General features: G+C 48.4%; 1 protein-coding gene across 7 annotated transcripts in view; it reads right to left on the bottom strand.

The window, feature by feature from the left end:
• Positions 1–693: 693 nt before the first annotated feature.
• The window catches only part of RAB11FIP5 (RAB11 family interacting protein 5), a 118,234-nt gene continuing 104,032 nt past the window's right edge, over positions 694–14,895 (bottom strand). For 5 of the 7 annotated variants that reach the window (XM_043512804.1, XM_043512803.1, XM_038398524.2 and 2 more), the window contains 2 exons: positions 7,227–7,413; positions 694–5,426 (listed from right to left, as the gene is read on the bottom strand). In XM_043512804.1, the coding sequence (XP_043368739.1) occupies positions 5,214–5,426; positions 7,227–7,413 (400 nt within the window). In that variant the 3' untranslated portion in view covers positions 694–5,213. Of the gene's footprint in view, positions 5,427–7,226; positions 7,414–12,470; positions 12,549–14,895 lie in introns of all 7 variants that reach the window. The other 2 variants (XM_038398523.2, XM_043512805.1) reach the window with 1 other exon arrangement.

Raw genomic sequence — 14,895 nt, 5'->3', positions numbered from 1 at the left:
ACCATTAAACTCATGAGAGAGGAGGGCTAATATCAACACCCAGCCAGGAGCCCAGCTAACTGGGCAGTGAAGACACACCCTAAGTAAGCCATAAAATGGCAGCTGGAGGTTTCAAGCCAGATGATTCTCAATTGCTGTTTCCCCACCATGCAACCAAAATGCTGTGTATCACTTGGACACAAGAAAGTATTAGCCATTTGTTGGGGGTTTTAACACAGCACAGTAAAGCTATCGTAACTCGATAAGTAAAGCAGCCAGGTGACCCACTGAACAGCAGGCCAGGCTAGGGAAGCAGAAAGTCTGGTTTCTATTCCCAGCCCTACTGCAATCACCGAGTGACCCTGAGCAAGTCACTCAGTTTTCTCCATTTTCATGCTTTGGCCCATAAAAATGGGATCAGTGATCCTGCCTTCCCTTTGCAAAAACATTTGGAGATCTACAGATGAACTGCACTATGTAAGGGCGCACCATTGTAAGTGCACAGGGTTAAATTGTGATCGATACAGAAATGCTGCTCCTGAAGCACAGGGACCTCTGTGTGAATGAAAAATAACAGACCCGACTCCTAAAGAGAGAAACCGATAGGAGACCATCATTCTATTTCAGGGGGAAGAAAAAAAAAAAAGTTAACTGATCACTCAGTTCCCAAGCGCCAATTAGCACAGCCCTTCCCATCAGTAAATCAGACGTGTCTAGGAACAGCTTGAACAATTTTTATTTTTTTTAAAGTGCTTAAAACGTAAATAACAAGCTCTTTATAAACATTAGTTGTAACTATTAAATCAAGAAACATAAGCAGAACCCTCTTCCCAACTCTGTGAAGAATAAGGAAATCAACATACCCCCCAGATTTGAATACTCTTAACCCTGTTTTTTTGGGTGCATTTCCAACACTCATTTATAGCACTGAACATACTGGGTTTTTTACAAACAAGATCAACCAACTCAAATAGACTGGATTTACAAAACACTGTTCAGTATCCATATCCCTTCAGGTTTGTTCCAGTTTCAGGTCATTACTGGACATCTCTTCTGTACCCCGTTCACCCCTGGCCAGAAGAGAAAATAAAGAAACAGACTGCTTGATGGGCTTCCTTTTTAAATAAAAGTTTACTGACCCTATGGGCTGACAACAAAGCACAACATAAACGCAATCAGCTGCACATCTGCAGAAAAACCCTGCAAAGCAGTTTGTGTGGGGGGAAGAGGCCGAATATACTGGGATGAAAGACAAAGTTACGGGAATGGCCTTGTTTCAAACTGAATAAATAGGCACACTGTTGACAGCAGGTGATCTAGACATACAAAAGTCATCTCACCTGCAGTGACTAACCCTCACCAAAAGGGTTCCAGCATTAGACTGGTACATAGGGACAATGACATTCATTTCAACTCCTTGTTTTCACACAACCACCTCCTTTAAATACGGATGCAGGACAGGAACATCAATAGTTTTTAGACAAATACATTTCTATTGTATTCCGCTCTCTCCTACCTCTTTTTGTAAGACATCTACATTTTAAAATCTTCACATCAGCCTCTCCAATACATTTTTTTTAGTACCAAATGAAGTTAATTAAATAGCCACTTTGATTTAACCAAGTTCTCTGGACACTTGTGGCATATTTAACATTCTCTGCTCCATTATGTGGCACATAATCACTTGGGAAGAAAGTTTTGTAAGGTAGTGAAGGAATGGAGGACAAAATAGTAAGTGGACTTACCAAAGAAACCTCTCCTCAAGGATGCCTTTCCCTAGCCAAAGTTCAATCACAAATGCCTGACTTCTGAAAAGTCTAACGGTCAATTAGATGAGACCCAAAACAGGGGAGGGAGGGACAACACCCTCTTAGCCATGATGATCATTAGGTTTGTGCCATACTCCCGACACACTAACTTTGGTTAACTCAGATGTTGTGCTGTCCATGCAGTACCTGCTCCACCAAGAACGTGGAGTCTCCCAGGTGGTTTCTCGGAGCATCCCTGCTAGTGTAGAATCAAGGCTTGAACATTTTAAATCTATCCGCTTGGCAGCGTTTTAGGCTACGTACAACTTCTCACTGAGTGGATTCTTTTGGTGCAAGGTGGCCTATGGGGTTCAATCACACAGCAGTAACATTCAGAGGGAGGACAGGTCATGGAAAGGAAACAGGCTTATCGTTAAACAAGTCCATTGTGCTGGTACAGTTCTTTGTGATGCAGCTCTTCAAGATTATCTTGAATAGATAAAGTGGCAAACATTCAAGCTTTGACAAGGCAGAAAACTAAGGCAGAGAGATTTTGTAGATGTGATTAAATCATAAAAGGATTAAGAAGCAGTGGATGGGGTGCAGAGAGCTCTTTAAAAACATTAGCACTTGTGTGGGTATGGAAAGCACCTACAATAAGTCAGTCCTCAGGATGAGGAAGATGAAACAAAATCCTGCAAGAAAGACTAGCCAAGGGAGCAACTAATTGGCTCTAGAGGCTGTCCAGGGATCAAGCCAACAGGAGGAATGGTTTGGTACCAGGAAGCACGATTTGGTCTCTATGTTTCTGCTGCATGGTACGCTGGAAGAACAGTGAAATGATGCCAGTCCCACGTCAGAGAGCTGTGCCACCCAAGGAAGCAGGTATATTTCAGAGGAGAGACCGAACGGGGCATGCATCTTTTATACACAGGCTGCTGAAAAGCCAGTGTGGACACATTTATTCTCATAGAGATGAAATACTACAGACTTCCCTCCTTTTTAATGCCCATCTGACATAGGGCTCCATATTGCAGCTCAACTGTCTTTGATCATGCCCTCCCTTCCATGCCCTGGTGTGGTAGGTTTAGTTGCACAATTGTTTTTACGCAAGTTTTGCCTCCTTACACCACACTGCATGTAACTCCTCCTCACATAAAAGGAAGACATTTTCCAAGAGGCATACAACCAGGAAAGGGACCTGGCTCTCACTCTAGGGGAACCTTTTGATTGTACATGCAAGGAGAAGTCCTTGGTACTTGAACTTGTATGAAGAAAGAAAAGCTGGACACATTTCTTAAAACCCCGCCCTCCCCAAGACACATGCACACAAAGAACAACAATGCAGGCAGACAAGTGCAAACCCCAGACTTCTTTTCTATTAGAAACAAAGGCAAATAGGACTGAAATGCTCATGGCCAGTGTTTTCAAGGGACTATCCTTATAGAAAACTTAATTTACACCAGCCTTACATAAAAGTGTTCCAGCCCCAGAACACAAAGCTACTTGCCCACCATTTGTCCACGATGGTCTGATTTATTTGCCTTAAAAAACAAACCAACACCACCTCCAACTTACCTGAGCCTGGTGGGCAGGTAGAATTTTGCAAGGCTGGGCTAGGTAAGGACAATAATCCATTGGACTGCAGGTTGGATTTAAAGAATCAACCATTTTAAACAGGAAACTGCCTTTATTCTATTCCAAAAGGCACAACTTTCTGAAGTCAATTTAATACATTTAAACAGGTAACAGTGAAAGAATGTGAAAAAAGCTTAAAAATGACAGCAAAAACTTCAGGGGTTCCAGTGGAAACAATGCCCCTTTGCCAGGCTGAGGACACTGAAGTCCAACTCGAGTTAGGTGCCAGGCCCTGTCCTCACTGTCTTGATGGGATTACACGGCCACTCCTTCACTTGCAAGAGGACCTGCCACCCAACGCCTTGATGGAGCAGAGGGAAGAAACTGACAAAAGCTAAAAACCCAAATGGAAGACAGCAGCAACTTCTGGCCCCGCCCAAGTAAACATCAGAACCAGCAACTATGCTGTTTTCTACTGTGGCCAGATGTACCAAGCCTCAGGACTCACCATATTTGCAGCTACTAAACCAACCAGCCAACAAGGAGCTTGTTCATTGAGGCCCCAAAATCAAACACTACATATACACTTCCTGAGAGTGCTGGCCCAGTGAAACATCTAGGCACTGGCACAAGATTTAAGAGTCTTGACGTCGAAATAGATGGGAGAAAGCCCTAGGCATAATGTTAATCCTGGGGGTATTTTAGAATGGTGAATTGCTAGTTTATTGCAGACTGTCTGTCTGGTGTCTGGCTAAATTTGCTGTCATGCACGCAGACAGGGGTGGGCAGTCACACTCTAGCTTCTGTTTCTTACAGCATCTCCCAGGCACATTAAAAAGAAAAACACATACAAAGAAGTAGGCAAGTAGCGTCAAGGGCCATGATGGTTTCAAACACGCCATGTAAACACGGAAAGAGGCATTTAATGAGACAACACTGTGCAGAAATATCAGCAGTCACTGATGCCAACAAGTCCACAGAGTGTGCCTGTAGCATATGCATGGGTGATGGGTAAGGTGGCTTTGTGAAGCAAGTTCTATGGGACAGATGCTGCATGAACATCAACAGGTCCCTTCCTCGGAAGCCCTGGAGCTGAAGTTCTAGTCTGAGCTGGGTAAGGAAGAGTTGGTTTTGTCACAGAGGCAAACTTGCAGTAAAGTTACCAATACAGCTCGTCACGGTCAGCCGATTTCACCAGTGTCACTTTTTGTCTCATCTCCCATATGGCCAGGAATGTAGTGCTTAGAGAGGAGCTTGCCAATTGGATGGGGAACCCTTTCCTTTGGGCTGGCAAAGAAATGGTGCCCATCGAAACACAAGAAGAGAGGTGAAGCTAGACCTCCCACTCACCCCTTGCCACACTGGCATGCACAGCAACATGGGGAAGAGCCACACACTTGTGATTTTCAGGTGTCACACGTAAGATTCCTCAGCTGTTGCAGCGATTCAGAGAACTTTCTAGCAAGCCAGGACACCTCATTTCTGATAGAACAGGGTCATTTGGGAACACAGGCAGGGGTGGTAGCTTGAAGCCAGGGGCTAGTTGGCACATTTCCAATTTTCAGACGTCCAGTTCCAGGGACTCCTTACGGCTTTGGCAGGAGCTCTGTGCAAGATGTTCCTGAACCACTCTGTCAGGCCATGGGGGAGAAGTCCAGTTCACGGGCTGGGCATTGCAGTGTTCTATGCCCCGATGCAGTCGTTGGATCTAGAGTACATTTGTTAGGCGATACAGCTAGTCTTTACTGAAAGACTCTCAGCAAATTTGTGTGGGCCACCAGAGCCCTCTTGGGTTTTACTTGTAAGAGGTGGAGACAGTGTGTGCGCAGGGAAGAATCAGGTGTCTTTGGCGTGTTTATTGCTGGAGTGCTGTGGGCAAGTGACGCCAAGGAGATTTCTGAGCAGAGGTTACTTGCTGGTTGTGTTTTTTTCCAGGGGGATCTGAAGGAGGGTGGGAGACTGTTCCATGATGCGCACCAGCAGCTGGTCAATGTAGTTCTCCAGTTCATGGACATGCTCCTCCTTCCTGCTCAGCTCCTTCTCCCTCTGCAGCAGCAGCTGGATGAGTTCATCATGGGTCAGGTGATAATACTTGGCAGACTGGTCAGGCAGAGCAGCATCCTACAGCAGGAACAAAAAAGAAGCAGGCTTGGTGAGCTTAAATGAGACCTTCTCTGTACCTTGCAAAATACACCTGGAAACTGTATGCATGGTAAGTAACTGAATCCAGCTTGTGACTCAGACAGATCTTATGCACGAGAAAATAATCTGTGCATGTTTTAGTTCTGTGTATTTTGCATGGCAGCTTTTGTGTAAGTGGCATCCTAAAGCACTGTACAGTTATAGGGCTAAATTGTAAGAGGGGAACAAATTCAGTGTAGAGCAGAGACCCTAAGTGTAATGGAGATTGAACAGTGAGGGAGCTGCAGAGGAGGTAGTGAAGGGATGGAGAGGAGACTGCAGGTAGATCAGCACAGGGGAGTAGACACAGACAAGATCTGTGAGCTGGGGATGGAAGAATTTAAGACAGGTGGTTGCAAGCTGGATCCAGAGATGCACAGGGAGCATCAGTGGGGGTGTTTGAGCGTGACAGTGATGTGGTGGCATTTCTGTGTACGTGTGAATCCCAGAAGTGTAGGGCTGGAAGGGGCCTCGAGAAGCCATCCAAGTCCAGCCCCCTGCACCGACACAGCAACTTACACACAATAGAGCCTGGGGAACCAGAATTGGGGGAAGCAAAGAGCAAGGAATTGCAATAGCCATGGGAAAGGGAGAGGAAAGCATCCATGAACTCATCAAGAGACTTTGTGGTTTGCCTGTCAGCACACACTGGCTTTTGAATGTACCCAGCCAGTACTGCCTTATTAGAAACTTCCCACCCTCACCAGCAGGCAGAGCCATTTGGGATACGTCTACGCAGGATGGGGAGACTTGCACGAGCGCACTAACAGCAGCAGTCTGGACGTTGCGCCACTGGCAAAGGCACAGATTAGCCACCTGTGCTCAGACAGAGGGGGTCAGGCAGGCTTGGACTCGGGTGGCTAGCCCGAGCCCATCACCAATGCCTCACCCACCACGCTGCTGTTCTTAGCACGCTAGTTCAAACGGAGCTAATATGAGTTTGTCTGCCAGGTCTGGGAGGGACGCACCTGGCTGCACTGTCGACATGGTCTTAGATTTTCCTTGAGATTGTAAACTCAGGGGCAGTGCAGCAATAGCAGTATCTTGTAGTTACCCTGCTGGTTCCATACGGCTGAACATGCACTGTGAAACCCAGCTCAGCAGGAGAGAGACAAGGAAACATCAGACTCCAGACGTTGAAGAAATGAGCAGATTCATAGATACTAAGGTCAGAAGGGACCATTCTGATCATCTAGTCTGACCTCCTGCACAGTGCAAGCCACAGAATCTCACCCACCCACTCCTATGAAAAACCTCACCCATGTCTGAGCTATTGAAGTCCTTAAATCATGGTTTAAAGACTTCAAGGAGCAGAGAAGCCTCCCTCAAGTCAACCATGCCCCATGCTACAGAGGAAGGCGAAAAACCTCCAGGACCTCTCCAATCTGCCCTGGAGGAAAATTCCTTCCTGACCCCAAATATGGCGATCAGCTAAACCCTGAGCATATGGGCAACATATAACATATATGTTATATGTTAACATATGTTAACAGATAACATGCTCACCATCTGTAATCAGAGCAGGGTCCTGCCCAATGCTTAGAGCAGGGACTGGTGGCTGGAGTCTGGGGTAATATCTGCAGCTCTGCTGATTCAGTGGTGTAACGGGTTCTCACACACAGTGGTATCTCTGCTAGGTATTTCTAGGCCTTCAAACATCACTGTAACTAAACACCAATATGAGACGCAAATCCGTAGGGGAGGAGAATATGTGCTATAGGTCAGTGGCGGTGAACCTACCTTTAGCTTTTTGGACTCCATTTTCTCCAGCTGCGATGAAGGGGTCGCTGGCTGGACACTACTCGTGGCGACAGTCTTCAGCTTTTCCAGGCCACTGCTCAGGGCAGTGGTCAAGGTAGACTTGTGCTGCTTCTTCTCCCCGGAGACCTCTGCCATGGCAGCACTTACGGGCTTCACTGGATGAGGACTAAAGGGAGCAAGGAAGTCGGAGAGTTAGCGCCACTCAGAGCTGGGGGACGGGGAAGCACGTCTGCCCTTTGGTTTCTCTGCCGGTGGGGGAAGGTAGCAGTACATCAGTCAGTGGGTTCCACACAGCTGCATCCTCCACCATGCACCGCACTGAATGTTTCCCTGCTCTTGGGCAGGGGGAAGGGAATGGCCCACAGAGCAATGTAGCCCGAAAGTTCTAAGACAGAGATAGGACCCCTGGAGACTACAAATCCCAGAATGCAATTCTTCCTGATACAGGGAGTCAGGCCCAACGGCTTGCTGGCACCCACCGTCTCCGTGGGCTGCTCTAACCAAGATGGCAGCATTGTATGCTGGGGCCTGCAGTCTGGCAGCAGTGACACAGGTTTCAATCTGCTCCATTTTGGGTAAGTTAGGCATGGCTCTGAGGCCCAGGGCTCTTTGCCCAGCTGAGGACCTTGTTGACCAAGTCTGCACCCCCTTAGGATAGCGTTTGGAGCCACGACTGACAGGCTGGGGAGTTACGTACCACCATGACCCACAGCCGGTAGGCTGCCTATTGGCTATTTCCCCATCTATGAGAACATTGCAGATCTGCTGACTCCACCAAGTCATGACTGCCCTATTTTAGGTTGTAAACCGGGCTGGGCAAACTACGACCCAGGGGCCGCATTCGGCCCTTCAGATGTTTTAATCCAGCCCTCAAGTTCCAGCTGGGAAACGGCGTCGGGGACTTGCACCACTCCATGCATGCCATGGCTCTGCACGGCTCCTGGAAGCAGCAGCATGTCCCCTCCTCCGGCTCCTATGCATAGGGGCAGTCAGGGGGTTCCGCACGCTGCCGCTGCCCCTGCCCCAAGCGCCGTCCCCACAGTTCCCATTGGCCAGGAACTGGCACTCTTCCGTGTAGGAGCTGCAGTGGGTACATGCCGCTGCTTCCGGTAAGCACCATCCGGAGCCTGCACCCCTGACCTCCTCTCATGCCCCAGCCCCCTGCCCTGATCCCCCTCCCGCCCTCCGAACCCCTCTGCCCCAGCCCGGAGCCACCTCTCGCACCCTGAACTCCCCATTTCTGGTCCCACCCCAGAGCCCACACCCCCAGCCCTAACCCTCACCCCCTCCCGCACCCCAACCCCCAATTTTGTGAGCATTCATGGTCCGCCCTACAATTTCCATACCCAGATGTGTCCCTTGGGCCAAAAAGTTTGCCCATCCCTGGTGTAAACATACACCATTAACCCTAGAAGTCTGGTTTGTCTTGGTGTACTTCAGACAGTATATTGCAGTATACTGGAAAAGACTGCGTGATTTGCCCACTTTAGGGATTACAGCGAGGATACACCATGCACTCCCCGACAATCCCCTGGCCCCATGCACCCAGGCCAGCAGGACTGCACCAGATGGGCTCCTGGTAGTTTGCCATGGTGGCTAAGAGCACCACAGAATTTGCACCAAAATACATTACCCAAACCGCATAGGCGCAAGTACAGCATTTGTGTGCACCTTCCCTGACAGACGAGAGGGCAACTGCTTTTCTACCAGCTGCTGCCCAACTCCTCCCCCTGCAGTCACAAGCAAGGCAGAAGGGTGCATTTCTGGCCGCAGCCAGACGGTGTTTGTCCTTTGGGCTGAAGTGTGGGCTCCCCACAAAACAACGGACAAAGAAGTGTCCCAAGGCAAACTGCGCTGCCAGCTCCTAATGGGGAAGACAGGAGATGATGTGCAGGTTATACGTGAAATCTGTGCCTTGACATTTAGTACTAAACACAAACCAAAATGCCATGAAGCAGATTTACTCCACACACACAGCAGCTACCCTGCGAAGAATTATAACCACAGCTGATGCATACGCAAGCTAACAAATTATGTAACCCATTGGAGGAACTCAAAGTGCTCTGCAACCATGCATCAGTTCTCACAACACTCCAGGGAGGCAGGCAAGCACACTGCATTTACAGATGGCACAATGGCTGCGCAGAAGAGAATGGCACTGGCCAAGGTCAATGGGACCACAACCTCTTCTCTCCTTATTTTCAGGCCTGTGCGCTACCCACTAAAACACGTACCCCCTCAATTTCTAGCTAAGCACAGGGGATACCAGGCTTGAAACTTGTGCCTCGAAAAGGTTAATTCGGGTTCAGCCCAAAGCCATTTACAACACAAACAAGTTATGAAGCTTCCTCTAGCTAAAAACTGTGAATGGAGAGAGGACAGATCAGAAACTCTGCACTCCTGAATTCCAGCTTCATGCAACACAAAGAACATCCTTTGCCCTTACCTGGTCTGTTTTGGAAGCTTCCTTCCTATTCCAACTTGTTGGAGGGCCAGCAGGGATGCTCCACATTATTTGGTTACTGATCACTGCGGGAGATTTTAGTCCCATGTACTACGGCCCCCCTCTGAGCAAGCCTTCCAGCTAGGAGGGTGAGGCAAGACAGCTGAGCAGTCAGGCCTAAACATAATTGGTCCCAAATTCCATGGTACCCTCACATGGCATCAGTCTGGTCAAAGGGTTCCTACTTAGCATCTGAGAGCACACAATACCTGCCCAGCCAGCCCAAGAAAGAACAACATAATGGAAGGGAAAAGGAAGAGATTCACATGGGGACTGATTGGCAGAAAAGAGTATCCCCAGAAGACACAGCTCCTCCGCCTATAGGAACATTTTAGACATTGAAGGTACTTTCTCTGGCCCAAGCTCACTGAGAGACAGCCTCTAGATGCAAGCTGGGACCACACAGGGATGATCAAGAGTTGTCACAGATATGGTCAGAAGAAAGTTCATTTCTTCCCCAGCTCAGGCTGCGTGCAGTTTCTTAGTTCTCCTGCTAGGCAGGGGATGCATTATAGCATTCGCCTGCTGTGGAATTTTGGGAGATTCTTCCCCCCGCCCTGCCCCCGCCAAAAAAGCTGGCAAAAGTATTTTTATTTCTCCAGCATTGCCTCACTCCTGTCCAGTATCCCCCCATCAATAGAAGAGGTGTCTGCAGCCAGGACTGTGGGAAAAGAGCTACTTTGAACAGACAGCAGTGGCTGCATTTGCCATACCAAGTTACCTTCTGATTAGTATCCAGCTCCTGGCTTTGCAAGGCCCAGGAGGTGGGGGACACACAAAAAAGATTGGGGAGCTGGCCCCAAGGCACTTTCCCTCCAGCACACTGTGGGTGAGGGACTAACGGAACAGAAAAACAGCATTTTGTAGGCCTCTCTCTGAAGTCCCAAAAGACTTTTTAAAAGGTTGCACTGGATTTGATCAGCACAGCAGATTAATGGCAGACACATTTGGCACATGTAAGAGGCAGCTGGTATGTTAAACTACTGAGCTTTTATATACTTAGCGCTGAGGGCAATTAACCATTGGAACAACTTACCTCAGGAGGTGGTGGGTTCTCCACCACTTGGAGTCTAAGTCAAGGCTCGAGGTCTTTCTAGAACATTCACCCTAGCTCAAACTGAAAGCACTGGCTGAGCTTCTCTGGCTTGTGTAGTACAGATCAGAGTAGATGATCAGAATGGTCCCTTCTGGCCTTAAAACCTACGTATCTTTCTAAGGTGGCAGCTGCCACACTGTTGGCATTTGTTATACCAGCAAGAGGGAGAGACTGTGGTTTAGTGGTTACAGCACAAGACTAGCATCAGCAGTCTCCAGTTCTAATCCCAGCTCTGTCTACTGACTCATCATGCAATTTCAGACAAATCTCTCAGCCTCTCTGTGCCTCAATTTCCCTGACAAACTGAATGCCTAATGACCTCCATCATAGAGGTATCATGGAGCTTACATTTCAGTTGATAAGCACCTGGAGGCTCCTGAAAGGGTCAGTTTTCGTGACTTTCACAGCGGTTTAAGATTAACAATAATAGAGCGATGGCCTAGTTGTCAATCTTCACTACAGCTTCTCCTGCCTCATCTACTGAGCAATGCTTCCTGGGCCACATACCAGGTCAGGAGAGATTTCCTACGGGAAAGCAGCAGCTGTCAGTGAGAAGCCAAGTCAATGCAGTCACAGCCACAGGTATTTCTAGACAATTAGTTGGAAATCCAGGTGTTTTAACATAGCTATTTAAAGTCCAGAGGAGTCTGAGAACAGGCCTGGGAGCCATGAACACCAAAGTCAAATGGATTCCTTAGGTATCGTTCCTGTTAGTCTGTAACACGCTTGAAGGTATAACGTACCAGGGAAGTGGAGAAGAATGCTTAGCATGATCACTGAAACTCTCCTTACAAGTTTGTTTTCCAGATGGTTAATGTGGTTCCCATGGTGCTGCCAGCTGCAAGGGACAGAGCTACGGTTGCGGCATTGCAGGGGAGACCATGTGTATTTCCTGGTTTTCAGAGGTTTAAGTTTAGCCACCCTCCATGTTCTGGTGAGACACAAAGTAGTGCTGGGGAATCTTAATTCTGCATTAACAACATTGTTGGGCAGTTAATCCTAAATAACACTCAGCTCTAGCCTCACAATCTGCTGGCGTCACCAATTAGGTTCCCTTTCAGCAATATTCTGCCACTCCAAGGAGTGGATAGATCAAAGGTATTGTGAGAAACGCCACTCCCCATGTGAGTTTTCTGAACTGTGGGTGCAGCTGACCTGCAATGACATAGGAGAAGCTATTTTCTGACTCAGTTCCATGAGCAGTGCTTTATGGGAGCGTAAAATTAGCTCTGGAGTTTAAGATCTAGGGTGCAAACTTTTAGGCAAATTCATATAAACCTCAAATTTACAGGCAATTAGATCAGTAATGGAGGAAAGATGGACTTAAGCAGCTGCTGAAAATTAAATCCAGAGTAGGACATTTTTGCCTACAAGTTAGTAAGTTGCAGATCAGACTGGTTCTGTCATGAGACAGTCTATATGCAAGAGTTACTGGCTGAAATTTTATGGCCTGTGTTACGCAGGAGGTCAGATTAGCTAACAATATTTTAAAATCTCTGAACCTATATGAAACCAGGCCTGGGTCTGTTGCAGCCACCATGAACAGCTAACATAAAACATCCCACTGTGTTCTGGGCAGAAGATCTTCTCCTGCACCAGCTTGGTTTTCCTTGCGTGAACTGACCTGGAAGCAGTAGGGGCAGATACCAAAGTGCTTATTCCCTCTTCACCAGCTGTCCATCTGTCCGGTTTGCATCTGTTTCTGTTTGCGTAGGTGGAATATTAAAGCAGAGAGTGACAGCTCTAGCATTGCTACTGTGACCCATCACCACCAACCACCTCCACCTGGCAAGCAAAACACTGAGTGCTGGAATCGCTGTCATTATGGTGAGGAAGGGGAAGGTGCAGGAGTCCTGCTCCTGGCACTCTAGACTATTGGAAAGTAGTTGGGGAAGTCTGCCGAGGAGTGTTCTCCAGTCCCCCTTCCTGCCCATGCTTGTGCCACACAGTACAATAGTCCCACACATACTTACTCAGCATCTCACCGAAATCAAGCTGCTGCGAACGAGGGAGTTTCTCCAGGGGCAAGAGGTGGGGGTGGTAGGAACGTTTTCCTTCCATGGCAGCGGACATGTTCCATGGCTGCAACCCCACCTCCACGCCTCCCATGCGCCTACTCGACAGCAGGGCATGGCCTATGGATGCATTCCAGTTGGACATCCACTGCCTCCAGCTCCAAGCCCTCGCTGAGCAGAGGAGCAGGGAGTCGCTGCACAAGTGGCCTCTCCGGCATGCACTGCATGAGCGTCCCCACGTCCTGCCTCACCCCAACCACACTGGTTTTACAACAAGAGCCCTCCCCGGCTGCAGGGACGGTGACAGAACGGGCCTCAGATAGGCGAGCTCAGCAGAGCTCTCCTCAGAATTTTCTGACTCCATCTTCGATTCGCCCTTCCAAACTGGCGTGTGAGCAGAACCTCCAGGAGGCTTCGATCACCCCCTCCCGCCCGCTCCACCCCCTACGCTCTCCGACGCAGAAGAGCCCGGAGGGTGGAAGTTACAAACCTAAGCCAAATGTGTGTCTCCCATTCCGACTGACACCACTCCAGCTGTGACTGGCTGAGACCCGCTCTGTCTATCCGTGGGGCTGTACACAAGTCGCCACACAGCCCAAGAACAAAACCTGGCGAAAAGTTCTCTTTCCTCCAGAGCCAGGCCCTCCTCAATGATTTCCAGCCCCCCTCCCTCCACAGTCAGCCTTCCCCGGAACAGCCGCCCCAGACCCCAGCACTACATTTCTCTATCTGCTGGACGGGTCACTTGTTTCTCAAATAAATCTTTCGCTCCTGCTCTAGATTTGAAGATCCTCCTTCGTCACGTCGTGTGTCCTTCTACAACATCAGACAGAGAAGAGGAGCCAGCAAACAGAGCTGTAAACAGGGGAGTTTGAGTGGGAGTTCTGTTGGAGGAGAAGATGAACAGGATTTAGGTGGGAAGGCGATGACAGATACAGAGGGAGCAGTGGGAGTGACCCTTGTAGTGAAAGACACAATGAAGATGATTGGATGTGGAAGTTGCGGTATGTACATGATCCTGGAGGGGGTACCTGGAAAGCGTTTTGTCTGCATGAAGTGATGATGGAAGAGAAGATCCTAGGATTGGAGATGCAGATAGAAAGTCTGGTTGAGTTTCAAAGGGGGTTCGAGCAGATTATGAAGCAAAGACATGAGGCAGTCTGAAGGGAAAAGCTCAGACTTGCTGATGGAAGCAGGACTGAAGAATTCTGAGGGGAGACTGCTGGGTGAAGAAAACGGACAATGGAAGCATGTGACTAAGAGAACCAGGCAGAGGAAAAGACGGGCTAGTGAAGGAGAAATAGAGCTCAAGAACAGGTTTGTAGAGTTGGAAAATGAAGAAGGGGCTCAGCAGGTGGTCACTGAAGGTGGAAGGGCAAGGAAGAAGAGAAGAGCGGCTAGTCCTATAGGAAAAGAAGAAGAGTCAATGGAAACTAAACCAAATGTGAGCCCCAGGAGGATACAGGATGGGTTGAAGAGGATTACAAGGGAGAATAGGAATGGAAAGAACTTGCAGCCAGAGGGAACAGGGGACAGACCGGAGAATCGCACTGTCACCAGGAAAAGGCAGGTCTACGTGATCAGGGACTCCTTACTAAGAAGAACAGACAGGCCTGTAACCAGAGCTGATCCAGATAATAGAAGGGTGTGCTGTCTGCCAGGTGCAAAGATACAGGATGTGGACCTGAGGTTGAAAAGGATCCTAAAGGAAGCGGGAAAGAATCCACTGATTGTCCTTCATGTGGGAACAAATGATACTGGTAGATTCTCACTGGAACATAGTCTCCCTTGATATGCCAGGCTGGGGAAGATGCTCAAGGAAATGGAGGCTCAGGTGATCTTCAGTGGGATTCTGCCTGTTCCTAGAGAAGGGCAACAAAAGTGTGACAAGATTACGACTATCAACAGATGGCTCAGGCAGTGGTGCTATAAGGAGGGTTTGGGATGTATGGCCACTGGGAGGCATTCATGAACAGAGGAGAGTTCTCTCAGGATGAACTTCATCTGAGTAGGGAAGGAAATAGACTTCTAGGA

This window comes from Dermochelys coriacea, chromosome 4 (assembly GCF_009764565.3).
Source record: "Dermochelys coriacea isolate rDerCor1 chromosome 4, rDerCor1.pri.v4, whole genome shotgun sequence".
Classification (NCBI taxonomy): domain Eukaryota; kingdom Metazoa; phylum Chordata; order Testudines; family Dermochelyidae; genus Dermochelys; species Dermochelys coriacea.
This window is presented reverse-complemented; position numbering and strand designations above follow the sequence as displayed.